This window comes from Perca flavescens, chromosome 9, assembly GCF_004354835.1.
Source record: "Perca flavescens isolate YP-PL-M2 chromosome 9, PFLA_1.0, whole genome shotgun sequence".
Lineage (NCBI taxonomy): Eukaryota > Metazoa > Chordata > Actinopteri > Perciformes > Percidae > Perca > Perca flavescens.
The window spans coordinates 12,342,098-12,365,744 of NC_041339.1; the positions used below are offsets into that span (position 1 = coordinate 12,342,098).

The 23,647-nt window shown below is 43.8% G+C and overlaps 2 protein-coding genes across 3 annotated transcripts in view; one reads left to right on the forward strand and one right to left on the reverse strand.

Annotated features, from left to right (window-relative positions):
• Positions 1-1,458: 1,458 nt before the first annotated feature.
• LOC114560941 (cytochrome P450 2J2) lies at positions 1,459-14,388 on the reverse strand. The gene is made up of 9 exons (XM_028586568.1): positions 14,115-14,388; positions 5,279-5,441; positions 4,278-4,427; positions 4,026-4,186; positions 3,756-3,932; positions 3,198-3,339; positions 2,900-3,087; positions 2,665-2,806; positions 1,459-2,531 (listed from the first exon to the last, which is right to left on the reverse strand). The coding sequence occupies exons 1-9, from the start codon at positions 14,295-14,297 to the stop codon at positions 2,356-2,358; spliced, it is 1,482 nt and encodes a 493-aa protein (XP_028442369.1). The 5' UTR covers positions 14,298-14,388; the 3' UTR covers positions 1,459-2,355.
• A 772-nt stretch (positions 14,389-15,160) lies between these two features.
• LOC114560939 (cytochrome P450 2J1) overlaps positions 15,161-23,647 on the forward strand; it is a 36,791-nt gene continuing 28,304 nt past the window's right edge. Inside the window, exons 1-2 of one of the 2 annotated variants that reach the window (XM_028586567.1) lie at positions 15,363-15,451; positions 18,196-18,331. In XM_028586567.1, coding sequence (XP_028442368.1) covers positions 18,308-18,331 — 24 coding nt within the window. In that variant the 5' untranslated portion in view covers positions 15,363-15,451; positions 18,196-18,307. Of the gene's footprint in view, positions 15,452-18,195; positions 18,332-23,647 lie in introns of both variants that reach the window. The other variant, XM_028586566.1, reaches the window with a different exon arrangement.

Here is a 23,647-nt window from a genome sequence, read left to right on the forward strand (position 1 = left end):
TTGTACTAAAATAGTTCACCGAACCAACCAATAGGCCATGCAGTTGCTGAATCTGTCTTCATTTCAGATTGACAAAGGCCAGTTTAAAAGATTTTTGTCAGATTTTGAGAGACTCTAGTCACGCTCATTCCGCTCCCCATTTCCGGGTTAGCACTCTACCAATCAGATGGGTCATTTGAGTCCGACTGCCGGCAGTGCCCGCCCCGCCGATTATACATGTCAAATCAGCCAAAATGAAGACTGACGGCCCCTCGGACGGCTGATGGCACGGAACACGCCGAACAGACTTGAGTCACTGACCTCGCCAGACTGTCCAACGACTGATTATCGGCTTGGTGTGTCTCTGGCTTTAGGTGAAGCAGGGTAACTGAAATAAATCCAAGGCATGTTGATCTTGATTCGTAGTACAGGCCACTGGTTAGGGAATAATAACTGATGTAATTCGGCACAAGGAAGGACGGATGGGACACGCTTGTTGAAAAAATGGTCAGCATAATTTATCAGGAATCACTGCTCCACAGAACTTCAACACAAAAAACAAGCTTGTCATGAACAGGCTGATCTACAAGAAGGAGAGACAACAGTAGTAAAATAAAAGCACAAGATCACCATCCTCCTTTAAGGTAAAGAGAAGTAAAATCTACCAACTACACATGCTTCATCCAGCACAGTCAGCTTCCAGCTGGCACAACAATGGAGAAGAGAGCAATTGCAATAAAGCTTAGACATTTAACATCATGGTGGCTGGGCAGAAAAAGATCCCTGTGATGAAGGCTTGTTTTTCAACATTACTCCAATGGAATATGTTTGTAAAAGAATTCCCAAAAACAGTCCTTCCAGAAAAAGAGTTTTTTGTGATTATTGCGGGCAGAAATACTTGATTATGTTACGGCATGTTTTCTTAAAAAATGCAATGGAATATGCGGGATATTTATGCTATGAAATTGCGGGAACTTGCAAAAATTGCGGGAACTTGCAAAAATTGCGGGAACTTTCAAATATTGCGGGAACTTTCAAAAATTGCGGGAACTTGCAAAAACTGAAAAACAAAAAATGCTGCTTATGCACCCTGCTTTTTGATGATGTTCACGTCGCGTAATTACGTCACTTCATAACGTTCCCATGGCAACAGTGGAAAATGGTTGCTCTTGTGTGAATTAAACGCAACATTTTTCAACTTTCTGCTAAGATATATGTGACTTTTTTTGCAACGAAAATGTGGGGATTATGAAATCATGCAAGCCCCACATATTTTTCACAGAAATCGTCAATTTATGCGGCAAAAGTGCAGCGTATTTGAAAAAAATGCAGCCCCCGCATAAATATGCGGACTTTGGCTGATTATGCATTTAATTATGTGATCGCGAAAGCTCACTGCCATTACGTTTTAGCTGTGTTTGCTTTTCAAACAAAACCCTGAATATCTATGTGAATGGACAACTCTGTAACACAACCAAAACCATTTATTTAATTTATTTAAGAACAGAAGAAAACATTCTCATTGCACGGCTTGATTGAATACGTGACTGATTGGTCAGTCACTTTCTCTACCTTCTGCTATTTTGGCAAATCTCGCAAAATGTGCTCGCTCTACATTATCCCTTTAGAACCCCAGGGTCATGCAGGACCCAAACACAAAGCCGAGGAGTCATGGAATCATGAGGAATCAGCCTGAAGGTTAATACTGATTTAAAAATTACTTAACTTTTGCTTTTTATTTTGTTAAAAATCAAGACATGCCTTTAGATGAATATAGACGGTTATGTAATATACAGAATACATTTTTGATTTACTAGTAACAAAATCAAAGAGGCTAACATGAAAAACATGATTAATTAATGTGGAGCTATTACATGACATTTTGTTCTAATGGATACATGAGTATATATTATGATTTCCTGTCGCTCCATACTAATAAATAATCTACTTAGAGAAATGTTATGCAACACTTAATGTATCAACAGTTTATGAATGTTAAAGGTGTTTTCAGTTTGGCTGATTCCCAGGACTGTGTGGGTGTGTAGAGACTGATTGATTGACATCTTCCTAAGCCTCCTGTTAGTCCTGTTAGTTTTGTTGCACCTGTTAGGACAGGACAAATGACAGCCTTATCATTCCTAATGACCTAATTCATTCTTATCAATTCTCCAGCCCACCTTCAAACTGAGCAGAGGTCTAATCAGCCAGAATAACTGAAATCACCTGTGTGGGTGTTTGGAGGCTTTAATGACCATGTCATCAAGTTGCAAAATACTTTTCAGTTGCTAGTCAGATATGTAAACTTGGATATTGTTGTCTAAGGTATTTGTTGCTTTGTGCTACTGTAATGCAAGGATGAAAAAATGTGGGAGCAAATCAGCGAGGCAAAGCTAGCACCCTGAACTCCTCAGGGGAATTGGTGAAGCCCAGTACAACTTCCAAGCTGGGCATTTCTCCAGGAACAGGAGAGAAGGTGAAGCGTTGGAAGAAAGATGTAAAGAAAAGAAACAGCTCCATTCTGGCCAGGTGCTCCCCTAAACACACACGTTTACCTGTGGGGAAACGGTTGACAGCAGCTTTAGGTTACCAGTCTACATCTATACTCTCATGAACTACTGTATGTTGGTGGCAGCAATTCCTGTCAGCTAAATTGTATCACTGAAAGAGGAGGAGTATTGAGCAAACCTGCTGAAAACGGTAAGAAGGCGTCTCTTCTGCAGAACTGGCCCTCTGAATCCAAGAAATGCTCCGGATTGAAGATATCTGGGGTCGCCCACTCATTCTTATCAAACAGCACAGATGCAAGGATTGTATTTATAGCTGTGCCCTGGAAAAATAGGCATAAGGGGTTGATATCAGCTGTGTATAAATCATTTACAAATTACAGATTGTCTGGGTGAGTCTGGTAAATAGTCCCTACTTTGGGTATTAAATATCCTCCAAGTGTAGCATCTTTACTGGCCATTTTGGGGAACCCCAGGGGAAAAATATTTCCCATCCTTTGAATCTCATGGATGACAGCGTCCGTGTAAGGCATGTTGGGTCTGTCGGCCATGGTGGGCTGACGAGACTGTCCGATTACTCTGTCTATCTCTGCCTGGACTTTTTCTGAGTTAGGAAGCAGATTCATTGGACATTATACACTTGAAATAGCACAGAACCATCTATAATCATCATGAGAATATTAATTTGCCCATTGTGATTAATAAATTACTAACCCTGTATTTCTGGGTAGTTCATCATGTATACAAGGGCCCAGCGTAAAGTGGTGGAAGAAGTTTCTGTACCAGCCTCCAGCAGGTCGAGGATGCATACCAGCAGGGTTTCAATGTTGAAGCCAGCATGGGGATCATCTTTTTTCTATCAATGACATCATACATTGTGCTGTGGATTGTGCATTTTGTCCTGCATCACTTACATTGGAATAGCATTAGAAAAAGATCTGTCCATGGCTTGTATAAACAGCAGGAATGATTACAGCAAGCAAAAAACAAGTTTTTTTTATTTTTTTACTATTTTTACTGGGGGTGAATTTGTTTTAACCATTTCATATATATTCAGGCTTAAAGTTCTGCATAGTAAAGGGAATTCTTCTTTAAGTGACAGGTTAGCTGCTGCAACAGGAGGCGAGTGTAGACTTCATTCAGCTGGGTGATGTCACGGAGAATACTACGGGGGGGAACCTGCCGATTGTTTCATGACAAACGTGAACAACTGTAAAGCTATCCTTTGCCAGGATTCCATTGAGCTTTACGAAAAATGTAGAAATATCTTACCTTTTTCATTTCTGACAGGTATGCATCAATATAATCACGAGGGTCATCAGGGTTCCACTCCTCCTGGTGCTTCTCTACTTCCTTTTTCAAGAAATTCATGATCTCCTTATAGTTGGCATGTACAGTCTGGTGAGGTCCAGGCAGGTACTTCAGCAAGCCCGGGAAGGCATCATACAGCTGTCAATAGGACAAACTCAGATCAGTTACAGAGCAACAGCACAGTTTGTTGTATGATCACAACATGGTTAATTGAGTAAGATCAGTAATTGCCTGAGTCTGGGCTGAACCAAGGAGCAGAATGGCCTCGTTGTCCAACTCCAGACACTTCCGAAAGCTTTGATCACTGTATTCAAACCGATGTCCGAAGAGCACAGATGAGATGATGTTACCCACTCCATTTGTTATGATGTAGTGGGGGTTGAATGGTCTTCCTGGGAACCGTCAGTTAATTCAATTCAACTAATGATATCACATAAGGATGTAAAATCAGTCAAGTGAAATAACAGATGAATCTCTACTTGCCTTGTTCCTCTTTCAAGGCTTCACAGAGGAAGTTGTTTTCCTCTTGAATGTATTTTTCAAGTGACCTCTGGCCCTCTCCAAAGTAACGCAGGTGAGTGTTGGCAAACTTCCTCTGCTTCTTCCACAGGTAACCATTGCTCATAGCTACGCCTGAGGGAATGTAATATAAAATTATTAAAAAAGTGAACACACAGTGTTAAAAGTTCATCATTTCTGAGCACATACAGTACATTGAAAATAAGGAGTTATTGTCACTTCTAATTTGGTAGTGTTCTGCATTTAGTGCATCCTTGCAGGGAGGGACAAGGTCCAAGTAGACGTGGAACTATCAACACTATTCTGCATTGACTGAATATACTTTGTCCCATGCGAGTTGGCTGAAGCTATGTTTTTTGGTTAAATTATTTAACACAGCATAAATATATTTAGTTTTGGGGCAGAGCTTGATACAACAAAAGACATTTTCTGTACCATACTCTCAACATAGAAAAAGAATGAGTAAAACAGACATTGAACTTTGTCATTTTCAAATGATGAGTAAAAACAAAAATGGCGATTGTTGTAAGTTGTTAGTTGACAACAGACGTCAGTGGGGCTGTGAAGTGTGTTGAAGACTACTTTGCCAGGAGAAGAGTGAGTGTCAACTTCCGAGACAAATTAGCTAGATAGCTTGTCCGTCTCTGGAGTGGCGTGGAGGCGGAGGGACCTGTTGCTGTTTAGCTAGCTATAGCTAACTAGTGGACAGCTGGCTAGCCATGCTTTAGCCATGCTTTAATAATACACTAGTTAAAGTAATTTACTCTGGCTCTCCATGCTTCATACTATTCCACTGCTTGTTTTGGTTGTCTGCAAAACACACAGTCACAGCTCTTTTGCAATATACATACATGTAAAAATGTATCATGACCCTCCAGCTATCATGATTTGAATGGGAATGTCCATTCTACTCTCTTTCTATTCCTATGGCTTCTATTTTTCCCTCATTTGTTACGTATACTCACCAAGTCCCTTGAAGATAACATGGAAGAGAGGGATAATAGGTCGATCAGTAAAGCTGTCTAGCTGGTTAATAAGAGCCTCTTTGACCATCTTGTATCCTGAAACAAACACCATCCTTTCACTGCCTTTCCTCAGGCTGAACACTGGACCGTACTGCTGAGAAAGCTGCATTTCAAAACAAATAAGAGGGAATGTTTCACAAAGACTTGTATTCCTTCTATATATGAACTACATATTGAATTGAAGGCAGTTTTTTTCAGGTGAAATGCTTAAAAAGAGTAGACAATTTCAACAACACTTCATGGAAAATAACTATAACTGTAAAGTTAAAGTTTAACAGCCCCCTGCAACCACTGCAAAAGGTTGAACTTGCATGCTTATATAATACTGTTAGTTTCACCTTGTGCCCACTGTTCTTGTGTTGATGCAGTTTGTCTGTGTTAAGGGAAGACACCCCAGGCAAAACCATAATTTTTAAATTTTTTGTTTTTGGGCTATTTAGCTTCTGGCGCATGTCTTCTCTTAGACAAAAAAAACATCCAATTATAAGGTCTTTGTCTATTTGCACCTTTTTTTGGCACCTTTTTTTCCTAAATTCAACAAAAGTTAGCATTAGATAATGCCTCATTTGCAAATTTAAACACAACATTTCAGAAAACTTGTAATACAAAAATATATGTCTTAAAGGTGCTCTAAGCGATGAGACACGTTTTTTAAGCTACACATTTTTTTTGTCATATACAGCAAACATCTCCTCACTATCTGCGCTACACTGTAAAAAAAACGTGGTCTCTGTAGACAGCCCAGGTTCCACAAACGCCAACAAAAACAAACTGTGCCAACCTGCACCACGAAACATAATAGTCTTCCAGCGTTCCAGCCAATAACCGACAAGAAGGATTTGGGGGTGGGGGTTGGGGGGTTAATGCGCGGAAGCACAGAAGGGAGGGGATGGGATGAGGAGGAGGGAGGGGCGAGCTAGCCTCGTTTTGTTTGAAAATACTTTGAACGTCAACAAGAAGTGTCGTCACCCAACATCGCTTAGAGCACCTTTAATGTAGTAATTAACTGGTGTAATGTCAATATCTGTTAGTTGTTTCTTTTTACCCTTGTGGGCACACGGCCCGTGGATCGTTGCCATGCCGGGCATATGCCTTGTGTTTGGCAACACAAGCCCATGGCTCAGCAGCCTGCCTGTAACGAGACACAGCTGGCAGCCACTGATTACCGCCTCCAGCTGCCTCTTGTTTGCCTTCGTCAGGGCAGCACAAAAGGAGCCACACAAACAACAGCAGGTCAGTCTGTGTTTGCCACTGAAGCTAACCACTGCTCTGCTTCTCTACACCCAGGAAGCCCATAACCCAAGCAAAGGACGACTGGAGCTGGATGAATCTCCGCTGTAATCCAAGGTCTCCTGTCCTCTCCTTGCTGAACTTCACCAGTGAGCTCCCTGCTGCACCTTGCCTACCCAGCAGAATTCCCCCAAGGCCTACCCTAACCCTGCTCACTAGCCACGCCACAAGGGAGCTACACTGCTGCACTCATTCTTTTGTCATATTAAGAACAAATAAAGCGCCCCCAGTGTGCTTTTCACTGCAATCGATTCTGGTCCATTCTTGTCCCGCCACACTGGTGGAGAATGCGGGCATGAGAAGAATGGATTTGACTGCTTCACCGCCCCAACAGACACCCTCCCGTCCTGCTGCAGCGGCCGCGGGGGACCCTATGCAAGTCATCCTGCAGGCGCTTGTTCAGGGCCAACGAGAATCACAGCAAGTTACAACAGCCCTTGGTGCCCTGACTCAGCAACTCCTGCGGATGCAAGACCCCAGTGGACCTCTGGGCCCCCAAACTGCTCATGATATCGCCCGCTCCCACCTGACAAAGCTCACCGCAGACGATGACGTGGAGGCATATCGCTACACCTTTGAACAGACTGCTGCCAGAGAACGGTGGCCTCGGGCTAATTGGGCAGATATCCTAGCCCCCAACCTCACGGGTGAAGCGCAACGAGCCTATCAGACTTTGCCGTGGCCGAATGCAAGGAACTATGACACCCTGAAGCAAGAAATTTTGCTTCGGCTGGGACTCTCTTCGGTAGCAGCAGCCCAGCAGTTTCAGTCCTGGTCCTACTCGCCTGATACACCTGTTCGAATACAAATGACCAGCCTCATACGTACGTCTCAGAGATTGCTCCAACCCGACCGACTGAATGCCCAACAGATCACAGAACGAGTAGCGATGGATCGCTTCTTACGTGCCCTCCCAAAGTCGGAACGCCGTATTGTGAGTCTGGCCGCTGCTGAAAACCCCTCGCAGATGGCTGAGGCCACGGAACGAGCAATCGCTACCAATGCCCTGATGCGGGACGATCCCAGTGAACGAGGTTCCACCACAATGAGGTCTCAGAGACGTGAGACAGGGATTCCCTCTCCTTGTCCTCCCCCACCTACACCACGTGGGCCACCACAACCAAGAGAGGAGCCCATGCCTACAGATCCAGGCATTCGCTCTCCCTCCACCAGGACCTGGCTTGCCGGCTGTGCTATCCACACTTCCCAGCCAACACGGGTTCCCACCCGTCGGGTGCGCATTCAGGGCCGACCCGTCCACACCTTACTCGACTCCGGAAGCACTGTCTCCCTGATTCGCCCGGACGTCTTGGAAGGAGAACCCCCTGGACCCACTACCATGCTACCCATCTCCTGTGTCCATGGAGACATCCGGGAAGTGACAGCCACCGGGGTGGTCGTTCAAGATGCCTCTGGTTCCTGGCCCTTGTTGGTAGGGATGTTGTCTGAGCTTCCCGTGTCGGCCCTTCTTGGCCGGGACTGGCCTGGTTTCCCTGAAGCTTGGGGTGGGCGGGGAAAGAAACGGAGAGGCCGCCTCCGGGATCACCGCCTCCGGGATCACCGCCCCCTGCCCCAGCCAGAGAAACGACCTGTCCTACTGGCCCAAGATGGCTCTTCCGATGGAGACGAAGAAGGTGAGCAGGGACAGGGGGGTCCTAATCCTTTTTCTGAACTGTTTCAACAGATCACTGGAGGAGGAAGATTTGCTCGGGAACAGAAGGAAGATGATCGCTTAAAACACGCTTGGCGACAGATCCTGCAGGTGGAAGGGGAGCCGTGACTTAGGACCCTCCCCGATCAATATTTCAGGGTGCACAACGGACTCCTGTACTACAGCGCAGTTCGCCAAGGTGAGCGCCGGGACTTGTTGGTTGTTCCACGCACGCAGATCGATGCCGTAATGACCCTGGCTTACACCCACCCAATGGCTGGTCACTTGGGAGCCCAGAATACAGAAGCCCGAATTAGGGATCGGTTCCATTGGCCTGGGATGACAGCGGAGGTGAGAAATTTCTGCCAACGTTGCCCCACGTGTCAGCGCACTTCCCCTCGAGTGCCTCCTCCAAGCCCGCTCATCCCCCTTCCCATCATTGATGTACCGTTTGAGCGAATCGGCATGGATCTAGTGGGCCCCCTCCCACGATCAGGTCGCGGACACGAATGCATCCTGGTCATCGTGGATTATGCAACTCGGTATCCTGAGGCTGTGCCCCTACGAAAAGCCACAGCCAAGAACATTGCTCGGGAGCTCTTCATGCTCTTCAGCCGTGTTGGAATCCCAAAGGACATCCTCACTGATCAAGGTACCCCTTTTATGTCCCGGTTGACAAAAGCCCTGTGTGCTCTCCTGAAGGTCCATCACCTCCGCACCTCTGTCTACCACCCCCAGACGGATGGGCTGGTCGAACGTTTCAATCAAACGTTGAAAAGAATGCTCCGACGAGTGATGGATGTTGACGGACGAAACTGGGACCTTCTCCTCCCTTATGTCCTCTTTGCCATCCGTGAGGTCCCACAGGCGTCAACCGGCTTTAGCCCTTTCGAGTTGCTGTACGGACGGCAACCTAGGGGCCTTCTGGATGTGGCCCGGGAAGCCTGGGAACAGCAGCCATCACCCTTCCGTACCACCATCGAGCATGTCAAGGAGATGCAAGACCGGATTGAGAGGGTGATGCCGCTTGTACGTTCCCATATGGCGGAGGCCCAGAGGGCCCAACAGCATACCTTCAACCGTCCGGCCCAACCTTGGGAATTCCAAGTGGGCGAACGGGTTTTGGTCCTCATTCCCTCGGCGTCATGTAAATTCCTTGCCACCCGGCAGTCGGTCCAAACCTACCCCATCAACTTACTCAAACTATGGATTGAACCCATGCCCCTGCTGACGGCCTGTGCCCATGTTGAGCAACCCCCATTCCACTGTGGACAAGGCCTTGGTCCAGCCCAACTGCAGGAGCTTAGGGAGTTGATCGATCAAAACCGGGATGTTTTTTCCCCCCATTCCTGGCAGGACTAATGTTGTGCAGCATGAGATCCATACTCCCCCTGGGACCATTAACTACCGCCCAATATCCAACCTCCCCTTTCTGTCTAAAACCCTGGAACGCATAGTCGCTTCACAACTACAAACCCATCTTCATGCCAATAACCTATTCGAACCTCTCCAATCTGGTTTTCGCCCCCTCCACAGCACAGAAACCGCTCTCCTCAAAGTCCTCAACGACCTCCTCACCTCTGCTGACGCCGGTTCCCTCAACATCCTCATCCTCCTCGACCTGAGTGCAGCCTTCGATACCGTGAGCCATAACATCCTGCTCACCAGACTCAAAGACCTCGGTATCGAAGGTACTGCACTCAGCTGGCTCCACTCCTACCTAGCCAACAGATCCCATTTCATCTCTCTCCACAACCACACCTCTGCCACAGTTACTCAAGGCGTTCCCCAAGGCTCCGTACTCGGCCCCCTCCTCTTCATCATCTACATCCTCCCTCTTGGTCAGATACTCCGCCACTTCAACCTGGACTTCCACTGCTATGCTGATGACACCCAGATCTACCTCAGCACCAAATCCCCCCACAATCCTCCCCTCTCCCACATCAACTCCTGTCTGTCAACTATTAAAACCTGGATGCAACACCACTTCCTCAAACTCAACAGCGACAAAACAGAATTCCTTCTGATCGGCTCCAAATCCACACTTAGCAAAACCAATAACCCCACTCTCACCATCGACGGCACCATTGTCTCCCCATCTCCCCAGGCCCGCAACCTTGGCGTTATCTTTGATTCCACTCCAGTCATTAAAGCCTCCTTCTTTCACTTCCGCAACATCGCCAAAATCAGACCCTCTCTCACACCCCCCGCTGCTGAAAGACTCATTCACGCCTTCATCTCCTCCCGACTGGACTACTGCTACTCACTTCTCCTCGGCATCAGCTCTACCAACATCAACCGACTCCAACTGGTCCAGAACTCAGCCGCCCGCCTCATTACCCGCTCCAAATCCTGGCACCACATCACTCCAGTCCTAAAACAACTCCACTGGCTTCCTATCTCCCAACGGATCACCTACAAAATCCTGGTCCTCACCTACAAAGCTCTCCACCATCTGGCCCCCTCATACCTTACTGACCTCCTCTCCCCCTACCAACCCTCACGGTCCCTCAGATCCACCTCAGCCGGTCTCCTCTCCATCCAAAAGTCCAAACTCTGCAGTTTTGGGGACAGAGCATTCTCCAGAGCAGCTCCCAGGCTCTGGAACTCCCTCCCCCAAGAGATCCGCACCTCTGAGTCCCTCACCATCTTCCAGTCCCGCCTCAAGACCCATCTCTTCAACTCTGCCTACCCATAGCCCCCCTGCCCCCCCTCCATTTTTCATCTGAATCTTGTTTTGTTCTACTTGTTTTGTTTGGTTTTGTTCTACTTGTTTTGTTATGTTTTTAATCTACCCTGCCCTGTAAAGCGACTTTGAGTCCATGAAAAGCGCTATATAAATTCAATTTTTTATTATTATTATCCGGCAACGGCCCTACCGAATCCCTGAAGCCAGACGACAAGTGGTGGAGGAGGAAGTCAAAACAATGCTCCAGCTCAGGGTAATCGAACCATCCCACAGCCTCTGGTCTAACCCTATAGTGCTGATCCTAAAGCCAGACAGCTCTTGGAGATTCTGTAATGACTTCCGCCAACTGAAAAAAGTCTCGAACTTCGACAGCTATCCTCTCCCCCGGGTAGACGAGCTGGTGGAACGGTTAGGCCGTGCAAGGTTTATATCGACTCTGGATCTGACCAAGGGCTATTGGCAAGTACCCCTGAGTCCGGAGGCAAAACAAAAGACGGCTTTTAGCACACCTAGTGGCCACTGGCAGTACAGAGTACTCCCTTTCGGTGTTCATGGAGCCCCGGCTACCTTCCAAAGGATGATGGACCAGATCCTGGCCCCACACCGGGACTACGCTGCTGCGTACTTGGATGACGTGGTCATCCATGCGGAGGACTGGGCTGAACACAACGCCAGGCTAACCACTGCTCTGCTTCTCTACACCCAGGAAGCCCATAACCCAAGCAAAGGACAACTGGAGCTTGATGAATCTCCGCTGGACTCCAAGGTCTCCTGTCCTCTCCTTGCTGAACTTCACCAGTGAGCTCCCTGCTGCACCTTGCCTACCCAGCAGAATTCCCCCAAGGCCTACCCTAACCCTGCTCACTAGCCACGCCACAAGGGAGCTACACTGCTGCACTCATTCTTTTGTCGTATTAAGAACAAATAAAGCGCCCCCAGTGGGCTTTTCACTGCAATCGATTCTGGTCCATTCTGTCCACACCCTATTCATTTTGCAAGACGTAATATCTGATATTTTATTATCCATATTTTAAAAGGCCACTTTCTCAAAATAGGTTTTCCTCAGACTCTGAGGAAAAAAATCTCCACTTCAGTAGCACATACAGTACAGGCCAAAAGTTTGGACACACCTTCTCATTCAATGTGTTTCTTTATTTTCATGACTATTTACATCGTAGATTCTAACTGAAGGCATCAAAACTAGGAATGAACACATATGGAATTATGTACTTAAAGTGTGAAATAACTGAAAACATGTCTTATATTTTAGATTCTTCAAAGTAGCCACCCTTTGCTTTTTTTGATAACTCTGCAAACCATTGGTGTTCTCTCAATGAGCTTCATGAGGTAGTCACCTGAAATAGTTTTCACTTCACAGGTGCTTTGTCAGGGTTAATTAGTGGAATTTGTTCCCTTATTAATAAAAAAACAAAGGGTGGCTACTTTGAAGAATCTAAAATATAAGACATGTTTTCAGTTATTTCACACTTTGTTGTTAAGTACATAATTCCATATGTGTTCATTCATAGTTTTGATGCCTTCAGTGAGAATCTACAATGTAAATAGTCATGAAAATAAAAAGGAAACGCATTGAATGAGAAGGTGTGTCCAAAATTTTGGCCTGTACTGTACATACACCAAACTTTCCAGTTTCACTCCTATCTATATTCTGAAGGTTTTCACAGAGCGGATTGTTCAGATATCATTCATAGCCTTATTTATGTAACATATTATATCTAAAAACGTGGCAAAAAAGGATTTTGTTATGGCTGTTGACACCATATTCTGATTATGCAGTGATAAAAGGAGATATCCAAAATCCCCTCTGTAAAACCCTTTTATTCTAATATGTTAACATTTAAATTATTCTAGTTTTCTAAGTTTCCATTGCTGAAGCTGCGGCGAGGAGCTGTGGTCTTAGGTGCCTCAAGGGGCGGTAACCCACGAACACCGTGGTGGACACCGGTGGTCAGGGAAGCCGTCCGACTGAAGAAGGAGTCTTTCCGGGACATGTTATCCCAGAGGACTCCAGAGGCAGTTGCAGGGTACCGAAGGGCCCGAAGCTGGGGATCTCATCACTGCTCTTTGCAGATGATGTGGTCCTGATGGCATCATCGGCCTGCGACTTTCAGCACTCACTGGATCGGTTCGCAGCCGAGTGTGAAGCGGTTGGGATGAGGATCAGCACCTCTAAATCTGAGGCCATGGTTCTCAGCAGGAAACCGATGGAGTGCCTACTCCAGGTAGGGAATGAGTCCTTACCCCAAGTGAAGGAGTTCAAGTACCTTGGGGTTTTGTTCGCGAGTGAGGACATGAAGGTCATGAAGGCTGGGTCATGACCGAAAGAATGAGATCCAGGGTACTTGTGGCCGAAATGGGTTTCCTCAGGAGGGTGGCTGGCGTCTCCCTTAGAGATAGGGTAAGAAGCTCAGTCATCCATGAGGAGCTCGGAGTAGAGCCGCTGCTCCTTCGCTTCGAAAGGAGCCAGTTGAGGTGGTTCGGGCATTTGGTAAGGATGCCTCCTGGGCGCCTCCCTAGGGAGGTGTTCCAGGCACGTCCAGCTGGGAGGAGTCCTCGGGGAAGACCCAGGACTAGGTGGAGGGATTATATCTCCAACCTGGCCTGGGAACGCCTCGGGATCCCCCAGTCGGAGTTGGTTAATGTGGCTCGGGAAAGGGAAGTTTGGGGTCCCCTGCTGGAGCTGCTCCCCCCGCGACCCGACATCAGATAAGCGGACGAAGATGGATGGATGGATTAAATTATTCTATGTTGCTAATTTGCTTGGATAACTTACATACTCGTTGTGTTTGTCAAGAAACTTTATAGTTTGTAATTGTCACTGTTATTTGATATTTAAAGTCAATTTCCATAGTGCATTATTTTGTTTACCCTCTAGCATATAAATAGAGAAGAAAAAAAAACGTTGTTTTGGGTAAAATGAATGAATATGCACTTATATCAATATGACAGTAGATGAGAAAACAATTAAGAGTTGCAATATTATGGTGTTCTTATATTCATTGTAACTATCATGTTGACAAGGTTACTTTATATAAGTAAAATTGCCTATAGGATATTAAAGATCAACTCTTCTCTACCCGTTCTCTAAATCTAATCTAAAATGAAGTGGTACGGTGTCACCTCACCTTTTCCATTGTTTTGAAATCAATTCCTGTAAAGACATCTCCAAGAAAAGGCACAGCCCTGGGTCCAGGTGGAAAGCTGTGTGGCCTCCAGTTTCTGACCACATCTGTCAGGAGTAACACTAGAAAGCTCAACAACAGCCAACCAGTAAAGTCCATATATTCAAAAAGTGCATGAAAAATCATGATTAGTATATTTCAAAAGGCCCTCTGTAAAATCAATGTGGTCCTGCAAACAGGATGATGGTGTTTTCTCATGTTATCTGAGAGAGGAGTTGAGGAGCCTGGGGGGAAAATGCCCCAATAAGGAAATGTTATGTAACACGGGTGGCCTCTTGGGTGCGCCTCTGAACTGAAAAACAAGGCTGGAGCTTGAACACTTCCAGTTGGTTGTTGTCTCTATGCGTGTGCTATGGAAACCAGAAGTATTCCTAATCCTTTTAATAAAAATAATTTGTCAGTAATCAGTCAGTGAATCAGAGGTAGCCTAAACAAAAAAGTAAAGTTATATTCAAATACATAATAATACGTTTTTAACTTGTACAGTAGAAGGATTTTTTTGCAGGTGTATGTAACATGTTGAGCTGGTTCATGATCTCAAAATACAAGTTACATTTGACTCAGTATCAAAGGGTGCAGCAGTAAAATAATTCAGTTTTTTTAATCAGTAATAAAGATATATGGCATTTCACCTCCACCTTATGATTTTACTTCTATACTTGTAAGGACCCTGACCGACAGTGCTTTTCCTAGCCCCTAACCCTCACCTTACTGTAACTATCAAAATTTAATCAACTAATTAACTATAGCCTACCTATTTAATATGAAGCTACCAAGTAGTATATAAAGTACCCAGTAATATAAAGCAGTTACACTAGCCCCACCTTTACTTGCTCCAACATTAAAATAATATGTACAAATGAATGCATCTATAGTTAAAATCCAATTATTTCAATCCTGAAATTGGTCAATCTGTAAGAGTACGTTGAGTATCTGATGCAGGACGTGCTTTTATTTTGTAGGTCACAGGCACGCAAACAGGAAGTCTTATCCTATCTTCCGTTAAAAAAAAAACATTTCAGCAGCGATAGTTAAATTAACGACTTAGAATAAAGAAACTAGCCTAAATAAGCTAACAAATGGAGACAATATACAGCGTACTCGACTTGGAGTGGATGGACGGCAGGAGTATTTTGATATTTCTGTTTGTTTTTCTGTTGTTGACTGATGTTTTGAAGAACAGGGTGCCGCCAAACTTTCCACCAGGACCGTGGTCTCTTCCTTTTATTGGTGACCTTCATCATATTGATTCCACACGATTCCACCTGCAGATCAGCGAGGTGGGTATCAGTATGTATAACTATAACGTACACTTATCACACTTCAGCACTCCTCTGCCAATAAAGCCAGTTTATGTGCTCCTTCTCCAGGGCATTATCCATTGATTGGTCTACACTTTAAATGATGTCTTTTGGACCAATAGTTTTCGAGAAAAGTGGGGAAAAGTAACGCCTTCGCCTTTGACGCGGAAATGCACAACAGCGTTTACTCCGTACAGAGCGTATCAACGATGCAAATAATTTCATCTTTTAAAGAATAAAAAGTCAAAATATTCAACTGATGTAATTAACATGAACTTTATTCAACCTTTATTAAATAAAACTGCTGCACATCATCACTGCGCGCAGGGTGACATGCATGTTTGACATTCGTCGGTTTTCGTAGATGTTACCTTCAATAGCTCCGTGTCAATACTTTGATTTCCCCCAGTTTCAGGGTATGTTGGAGAGCTTATATAGACAGATGTTTCACAGTTTTAGTTAACTCAAACTCACCAAAAATGACGACACAGTTTAGAGCGCAAAGAACTGAATGTCTGTCCAATGCGCCCGTCACTATAGAGGTAGTTAGGGACCGTCGTAAAAGTGCTACTCCACTCATTTTAATCTTTATTAACTTTTTTACAACATAGAAATCTCAAACCACTTACATTATAGAGAGGGAGAGCCATTAAACATTTCACACTCGTGAATTAATAAAAATAAATAAAGATAAATAAGGATGTAGGCTATAGTTACCAATAACGATGGTAGTTTCAACCATTTTCTGATTAATGAATATATTGGCATCAAACCACCTGTAATATGTCTCACAAATCCCCTCACAAATTTCACAGCTGTTTGTGAAAAAAATCCTTTGAAAATACCTTATCAATATCAGTGATCTGTTGGCTATTTTGTTGGCTAATGCAAATTTAAAGATTATTATTTCAACACGTTTCTCATTTATGAATATTTTGACATTCAACCAACTGTAATATTTTCCAAACATCGTCTCAAAACTTTCACAGCTTTTAGTTTGTGTTTAAGTCTTCAGCAAATCCCTTAGCATCCTCATCAGTGACTAATTGTCTATAAAATGCATATTTAAAGGTTATTTATTTAATAGGTTTCTCATTTTTGTATATATTGAAATCAAACTAGGGCTGGTAACCTGGCTTCTCGACAGTGCTCAGCATGTCTGCCTCCATTATTTCTTTGTACCGTTTAGTAAGGCGCTGATGCAGAGTACCTCTCCATGGTGGTCTGCTGCTTGTGCGGTGTTGCAGCTGCAGATGTTGTTGGACATTCCTGGCGAATACGGCTGTGCTTCAAAGTGTGAGCGCGGCTAAGGTGGTAAAACAAGTTTGTGGTATTACCAGTGTTGGTGGGGACGATGGTCTTGCATAATTTGCAGAAGACATTGGTCTGAATACGGTCAGACTTATAAAATCCCCAAAACTGCCATACTGACTTTTCCTGTTTAATCAACAATTTCCTCGCTCGCTGCGGCACTCACTTTCCACTTATCGCTCCATGCCGCGGGATGGGGTTGGGTGCCGGGGTGCGGTGCCGGTGATGGCGGGGCCGAATAGGGGCAGGGGTTTCATTTCCTCGTTTTGGTGCCTGGGGCATCGCTGCGCGGGGCGCTGCGTTGCCGTTGGCTGGTGGCTGGATTGGACGCAGTGGTTGGGGTGCTGGCGGCTGTGGAGTGTGGCTGTGTTTCCCTGTGGGGTATTCCGGCACCGGGACGTGGCAGTCTGCGCTGTTCAGTTTATTGCTGAACACAGAATTTAATATTCTGATGGGGCGTGGCCTCAGTACACAAGGAGGCCCTCTGGCAAGGTTGTCTTGTCCTAAAAGCACAACAGGTTAACCTCTTTGGTGTGCTGTGCATTTTCTTTGTAAATAGTTTTTTTACATATCTATAAAATAGCTATTTTCGAAATACTAAGAAGGTATTTACACAGAATTACTAAATCAATGCTTTCGTTCATGTGTAGATCCCCTGGTGATACTTCGAGCATAGTTTCATGTTGTGTCGAGCCTTCTTAGTATTTCGAAAATAGCTATTTTGAGACTAGCATAAAAGTGCCCCTAGCACTCCCATTCAAAAGGCCATTTGACCCAAAAACGAGAATACGGTCAATCTTAAAAGTGGCAATTCGGTCCTAAATATGCTTTTAAACTAAAGTTTGACTCACGTACATTCACAAAAATACCCTAGGATGCATTTTGGCGAGAGTTACGCTTTAAGACTTTCACGAAATAACAGCTGTGAAATTTGTAAGAGGATGTCTGAGACGAGACCTATTACAGGTCCTATTACGGGTGGTTTGATGTCAATATATTCATATCCACTTGTTTCTCCAGCAACCAATGGGTGACCTTCCGCTTTCCGGTATTGTGTTTCCGGTTCAGCGGCTAACCTCTACTCGCTAAGTTGCTAGCGTACCATGATATCAACAGAGAAGGCAACATATTGATTAGAATTAGTTGCGTTTAAGTGTTGTTAACATGAGCTCAGGTTCAACTTGTGCCGTTGTTGGTTGCCATAACAATTCAAGAAAATTTAAGATTTTGTCGGAAACGTCTTGCTTCAAACATCAGCAACTTCGAAGAAATTGTCCGTGTCTAGCGCCCTATGCTTTGCACTCCATGCCAAGGAATAAGGAACGCAAAACAGCGTGGCTTGCAGCTTTGAAACTAAAACACCCTCCAAAGAGAGTGTATGTTTGCTCTTTCCATTTCTTCAAAAAAAAAAGCCAACAGAACTGCACCCTGATCCGGAGCTTTATCTGGGCTACGACCAACCACCTCCGAAGAAGAGGAGAAAGCTAGTCCGGCTAACTGTGTCAGAAACGGCTAGCAGCAGCAATGAAGACATCGAAGGCTGACCTCGTAAGTTAAACTCTAACGTTACAGTTATTCCATGTTTTATGCAGCAAGATAGATATAAATACTGGTTATTTATTTCGTGATATGGGAGAACAGGGACGGCTGAAACACTTTTCAGATTAACACCATTTAAAAACGTTAAAAGAAAACGTTTTGCTTAAGTACTTCATACTGTACATGCTGATGTAACGTTAGTTTGGCATATCAGTGTTGTAGCTATGAGCTCAGAGAAAATTGCTGTTTCATTCGCGGGAGCGCGTATAAACTATAACATTTGTGTATGGGGCCGACAACGCCACCTAGGTTTTTAAGTGAGGCCTAGGACCTCTTAAAATTACAAAGATTCCAATTCAAGAATAAAGATTAAAAACAGGTCCTTTGTACCGGGGGAGAGCAGTAAGCAAGTGTATTTAAAACAATGAATAAAAACTAGAGCCCGACCGATATGGATTTTTGGGGGCCGATGCCGGTATTAACTCGAAAAGAGCCGATTTATAAGCCGATATTTTGATTTTGAAAATAAACTGGATATTGGACCCATTTCCTATAAACTGCACTTACACAACATTCAATAGCAAAATATCTGCCTGTTCTATGTATGTGGGCTGTATAAACCATTTTCAAGAAGGGATTATGTTAAAAAAAGCCTTAGATTACAGGCTCAATGACTAAACAATTGCACATCAAAAGTTTATATTTTTTAATGATCAAAAAACAGTCTGGTTTTAAACATTTTATAAACTTTTACTTACTTCCAGTTGAAGCTGGTTTTAACAGTCTGTGTACTGTAAATAAATGATAATACTAAAGTTGAAGTAAAAGAGCTATACCAAACAAATTCAATATTCCACAAAACCATGTCAATGAATTGAAAATAAAATTAAAATAAGTTAAAAGTATAGCTACATATAAAATAAATAAATATAAAATATAAAATAAATAAATAATACCAAAATATAATTAAAACAATGTAGAATGTTCTCAATATATACAACACACAGGCAAGAGGTTTTCCTCCTTCACTACTTTTTTACAAATTATATTTTTAGACTTTTACTCTGTCTTGCTCTGAACTTTAATATTTGAACAGTGTTTTGAAAAATGTCTTGAACAGGGTGCTCCTTAGTGCTGCCAGTTGAGAAGTGGCAGGTTGTAGTACAGGAAGCACAACATCTCTGCCTTGGAACCTGTTAGAGAGCTCCTCCTATCTTGATAGATGGCCCCCACAGTGCTGAATAAAAAAAAGAAAAGATTGTTCAGCTCACATTTATTTACATGTCCCCTGTGGTTTAATCATTTCTGACGCACCTACTGTAGTTACTGTAACTACACTATATTTGCTCTCACAGACACATTCACAACGGTCCCGTATATCTTCTCCTCTTCTCTTTGTGCAGTCTGAATCAAAACATCGTCATGCGCTGGCGAACCTAAAGTTAGCCTACTGTTACCGGCTTTCAGCTCAGAGAAGATTACGGAATCAATTCGAAGTTGAATGGTTAACGTTAGTGTCATGAACACACCGCTGTCAATTTTGAGAAGAACCACCTTCAAACAAGTTAATAGCAAGCATTTAAGGGGCCTGCTAAAAAGGAAGCTATGTTAGCGTTAGAATAACGTAACAGTTGTCGTTTTTTCGAGGCACGCTGTACATAACTTCTAGTTACGCGCCCCCCTGCCACAGTTATGCGGTCATTATGTGGGAAACACTGCAGATATATTTAGAATAAGTTAAACGCTAACGTTATAGTTTGACCTCTTATTAACGTTCGCGCTCTTCCACTGATAAACATGGTATTAGTTATCTTTGTGGCTAATCTAATATAGCAATGCATTAGCGGCTGTAAGTGATGTTACATAATATTTAGAAGTGATAATGATAGGACCGTTAGCTAGAACTACCACACCGTTTTTATATACAGTGTAGGAACTAAATCTACAATCATTTCACATGACGAACGACAGACTCACCGTCAAAACAGTACATCTCCATGCCGGGTGTAATGCTCTGCCACTGGCTTGGCTGATAGCTTTCTTCTGTAGTGGATTTCTGGCGCTGTTGTCAACTGGGGAGTTGCAGACCTCCCTCTGGTGGGCAAACTATGCAACACTCATAACATGAGTGAAGCATGAGACTCTGTTTCTCATGTTTCGATTTAAATGCAATTAGCTCATATCGACCGATAATATCGGCCGACCGATAATATCGTCCGGCCGATACAGTATATCGGTCGGGCTCTAATAAAAACCAGTTGAGGAATAACAAATTTATTTAAAAAGAATAAAATAACCCAATTAAAATTCCTCCTTTAAAAGAATTTAAAAACTAAAACACAACCAACTAAAATCAAGCTAACAATGGTCCAACAGAACAGGAGTGAGAGATTAAAATGTCCAGAGGTCTCCGCTGACAACCAGCTTCTTTGCCGTTTGGCTCCTCTCCTGGGACATAGCCTGTAAAGAGAACTCTATGCCAGTCAAACGTCCTTTAAAAGTGCCATCGCTTCATACAATTCACACAACAAACACCGGTCTTAGAAAGAGACTTACACGGAAGGGAGAAGTTTGAGTGTTTGAGTTTCTCTGTCTCTCTCTGTCCGCTCCTCTCGGTCTGCTCCTCTATCTGTTCCGTTCAGTCTGTGGTGCTCTCATTCTCTCCATGTCCTCCTTCATGTTCTCCTGTTGGTCTCTTGTACTTCTTCACTCTCAGGGCCCTATTTTAACGATCTGAAACGCAAAATGCAAGTAGCTTTGTGGGCAGATCTCGGGCGCTGTTGCTATTATACCGGCGGGATAAATGACTCTTGGGCCTGACGCAAATCTAAAATGGGTTGGTCTGAAGTAGCTAGGTGTGGTCTGGGCGTAACGTGTAATAAACCAATCAGAGCGTCATCTCACATTCCCTTTAAGAGCAGGCACGCTTGTTCCATGGTGGATTGCTATTATGACGGCGGATTCGCCTGGCGCACGCCAGCGGGAGCTGTCCGGGATGCGGCAAAGTAATAAATGTCTTGACCGGGTGACGATGTTGCTGCGGCCTCTTGGGCGCATCTCCTCAAGTCTGGAGAGGATCGCTGCAGCCATGGAGCGTGGGCCTCCAAACGCACCACCTGCTCCTGTTGTGCCCATTCCTCCTCCCCCCACTCCATCTCCGTCCACCCGCTCCATCAGGAGCGCATCGCGTATTACTCCCGGACCAGATCCCGCCGTAGTTCAACATCACGTCTCTTTAATATTTCCTCTAATATTTCCTCATTTATGTCATCAACACATCCATGATTCATGGAAATGTTGTGTAAATCACAACAAGCCACAAAGAATGCTGCGACTTTTTGAGGACTGTACTGTAAAGTGCCTCCTGATCTATCCAAACACCTGAAGCGCATTTTCAGTAATATTTGTCTTTGTAATTATGTATGGTTTGCAAAAATGGGAACTTCTGCGTCCGTTTTAGATGAGAGAAGTGTACGCGCATTGTGCACACGCTACATTATGGCCAAGCATGCGCCCCTAAAATAGCATCTGAATAACGCGCTACTGACTTTAGACTAGCGCCACTGACTTTAGACCAGGTTTCTCCTGGTCAGTGGCGGATTTGGTTTCTGAAACTGCAAAATGGCACCAAGTAACGTATGCGCCTGAACACGCCTCCTCTTTTCGCTGAACTGCCCCCGGGAGCGCAAATACATTCCTTAATTTACTGACGTGCGTCTGTGGAGGGAAAAGTCCGCTGTGCAAAATAGGAATGATACATGCGTCGGTGTACAAAGGCAATTGCGCTGAGTGCAAGATAGTTGCCCCATGTGGACTAATTATGTTTCTGCAGCATATGGAGGGCGATGCAGTGACAAATTTATAACTATGGGCTCAGGCATATTGGACTACTTAATGCCTGGAGATGAGGTCATGGCAGATAGAGGCTTTACCATAAAAGACTTGCTGTTTGAGAGAAAAGTGAAGTTGGTAATGCCATCTTTCACAAGAAAGCGTGGACAGCTAACTGAGGAACAGGTGACGAGTACTAGACGAATCGCACGTGTGAGAATTCATGTTGAAAGAGCAATTCGACGTTTGAAAGTTTACAAAATACTGTCCCAGGTTGTTCCGATCACTATGGCTCCTAAAATTGACAAGATTCTAAGAGTGTGTGCTGCTCTTGTTAATCTGAGGGAGGATCTTATTCGAGATTAGGGCTGCAGCTATCGATTATTTTAGTAATTGATCCTACCGATTATTCCATCAATTAATCAAGAAATCTGATAAATACTTTTGTGTTATTGAAGAGCTAGTTTGGTTTAATTTTCGGAAATAGAAAATTTTGTATTGCCTACATTACAATATCGCTCACAAACTAAACATTTAAGTGCGATATTACATTGTTTTTAAAGAAAACATTTTCTGAAATGCAAAAACAACCTCAAACTAAGGCATACATTAAACATACATAAACATTACCTTAAGTTGTGCAACTTAACTTTCAGAACAACAAGTTTCAACCTGAGACTGATCTGTATACAGGCCTAACGAAGCTTAATAATTTAATATGTGATCCATGTATATACCATATTTACAGGAATGTCAAATGAAATGGTGCCATGATGGCTAAAACACTGATGTCTACAAAACGAGTGTATGTGAATATTTGTTGTTGTACAGAATGTGAATATGTATGCATTTTTTCTACATAATACAAACTGGTATTATGTATATATTAAAATACTTACAACATTTCATGTTATCAACTTTTCAAATATGACATGAATGCTTTTCTTTTTATAGGAAAATATATGGTTGGAATCACATTGCATATCTTTACATAAAAACAATAAAGAGCAGCATGTTTTTGCTTAACACTGTCTAAAGGTATCCCAATTTTCACTCAGATTCTCTTAATGTATGGCACACATTTATGGTCATATGTGTAGATGTTCACTGAACCTTGTCCATTACCTCAATGTATCTTTTATTTAGCTTATACCGTCCTGCAGCATATTCATCTACAAGCCGAGGTAGCATACGTGAGAAATAAAAACCTCTCAGTCGCTTGACTTGCTCCCTCACAAATGCCTCATCATACTGCACTGTAAGGGAAACATGCTCTTTGGGTGTCCAGATGAAAAGTGTAGCAGATTTTAGACCTGTGCACAACATTGTAAGCTGTATTTGCATGTAATATCCCCAACCCCCTAGTTTTCTGCAACTGCAGCCCTCCAACTAAGAGTTTGACATCACTGCATTTCTGAGTAAGCTGTTGAGTGAGTGAGGGCTGGGTTGGCACTGGACATTTTACTTCCAGTAGCACACATGATTCAATGACCC

What these genes read in the sequence shown, in the direction of transcription:
- LOC114560941 (XM_028586568.1), bottom strand. Translation starts at nt 14,297, where the DNA reads ATGATTTTTCATGCACTTTTTGAATATATGGACTTTACTGGTTGGCTG. An exon ending in ACCTGTCAGAAATGAAAAAG is followed by an intron (nt 3,340 to 3,755) that starts GTAAGATATTTC and finishes TGTCATTGATAG; the next exon opens with AAAAAAGATGATCCCCATGC. An exon ending in CTTCTTACCGTTTTCAGCAG is followed by an intron (nt 2,532 to 2,664) that starts GTTTGCTCAATA and finishes GTTTCCCCACAG; the next exon opens with GTAAACGTGTGTGTTTAGGG.